We start from the raw sequence: 1720 nt of genomic DNA on the forward strand, positions 1-1720 counted from the left end.
TTTATAAAGTAATGCACATTATATAAAAAGTCTGAACTAGGAAGAAATGAATCTCCTACCTCGACCACGGCCACACCGACACAGATCCCCAGAATTATTCCACAATTATCCATCAGCCATTTCTCCACGCTGGTCATGCAACCCTACGAGAGACAACCGAAAGCGTTAGGAAGTTCATGAGGAGGGGGGTGACATGCAGGGAAAGGAATGGCAGTGCGATCACAGCCGGACATGCTCAGAGGCTTTTAAAAAAGCAGAATAGTTGGCTTTGGATCAAGTCTGTGGGGGGAAAGAAAAACAGGGGGCTAAGCTGAGCTCTGGCAGAAACTGTAACCTTTCTGAAACATGCAGACCAAACAACAGAACTGTAGAGGATTCCTGGTGTTTAACAGATTGCACAGTATAAACAGCTTGTCGCAGTGGTCAGAGTTTCCTGAGCTGATTTTGTTCTACTGAAATGCTGCAGGCAGCTGGTAATACACAGCAAGCCAAGAGATGTGATGATTTAAGGCATGAGGTCTGCTGAAACCTCCCAGGAAAGATTAAAAAAAGAAGAAGAAACAGAAAAAACTGAATGGAAAGTAGGTTTATTCAGAGTTTAAAACCAGCAAGTCTAAAGTCGGTCCTCAGGGGCCGCTGTCCGACAGGTTTTCAATGTTTATCGGCTTCAGCTCAGCTGATTCTGATGACTGCTGTTCAGCAAAAGCCTCTCAATCAGTGGAAATCAGCTGTGCTGAAGCAGGAAAAGCTCTAAAACTAGAGGGCCGACTTTGGACAAGCCAGGTATAGACCAGTACACTTATTATCTCATTTTATAAATTCAATATTTGAAATCGTTGTATGGTACAAAAAAAAGAAAGATATGAAGAACTCTCTCATTTACCATTTGGCTCTTAATAAGAAGAGTGACAGTGTCTCCAGAACCAGTCAGATGTTTACATATAATCAACATAAGTCCAGAAAAAGAAAACTTTCTTATGTCTTTGTGTATTAAATTTTTTCTATATTGAAATGTGGTTATTTTCATCATTTACTTTTTTTGCTTTTGTTTGTATTGATTGAATTTGTACAGAGGACAAATTTTACCCTACGTTTGATTTAGAAATGGATAAAATAAAACCTAATACTCCAAATTAATTACATTTTTTGTAAACCAAAAATAAAATCACTTTTTTCAACTTCTTTGTGTTGGTTGCAATAAAAATCTAAATTAAATGCATGGATTTTTTTTTTTAAGAGGGAAAGCTTTTTGTACTTTTTTTGCTTTTGTTTGTAGCACTTAAAGTTAAGCAACTAATGTAAAGTGCTCTAAAAATATTATTCAATGTTACAGTAGCAGCCATTCAAAATGGCCCCTTCCCAGTCAAACGGCAGCCGAATGGCAGCCCACATCCCTCCAACTCTCAGCTACTGAAGTGACCCCCTATTGCATGTTTTTTACTCTGACTCCACCCTTTCACTGAATTACAGGGTCTGACCAGGATATGATGCTTCTCTTTAGATCTTAATGTCCACAAATCATGACAGAAAGAATATTTTGGTAAAAATACGGATGTTTAAAAAGGAATTGCAGGGGAGCAGCCAAGGATCCATCAGGGAAAATGGGGAAGTTTTGAATGGCTCCTACTGTATATCATTTTTATCATTATGATTACCAACTAGATGGCTTGGAACCTCGTCATTCTTTTACTGCCATTCTCAACTGAACAAGCAGAGAAAC

At 38.5% G+C, this 1720-nt stretch overlaps 1 protein-coding gene across 1 annotated transcript in view; it reads right to left on the reverse strand.

Annotated features, from left to right (window-relative positions):
• The window catches only part of LOC107089636 (CD82 antigen-like), a gene marked incomplete at its 5' end in the record, with an annotated part of 17196 nt that overhangs the window by 2355 nt on the left and 13121 nt on the right, over positions 1 to 1720 (reverse strand). Inside the window, one exon of the mRNA XM_015382533.1 lies at positions 60 to 143. Within this exon, the coding sequence (XP_015238019.1) occupies positions 60 to 143 (84 nt within the window). The remainder of the gene's footprint in view (positions 1 to 59; positions 144 to 1720) is intronic.

The sequence above is a fragment of the Cyprinodon variegatus genome, unplaced genomic scaffold, assembly GCF_000732505.1.
Source record: "Cyprinodon variegatus isolate N-32 unplaced genomic scaffold, C_variegatus-1.0 Scaffold259, whole genome shotgun sequence".
NCBI classification, from domain to species: domain Eukaryota; kingdom Metazoa; phylum Chordata; class Actinopteri; order Cyprinodontiformes; family Cyprinodontidae; genus Cyprinodon; species Cyprinodon variegatus.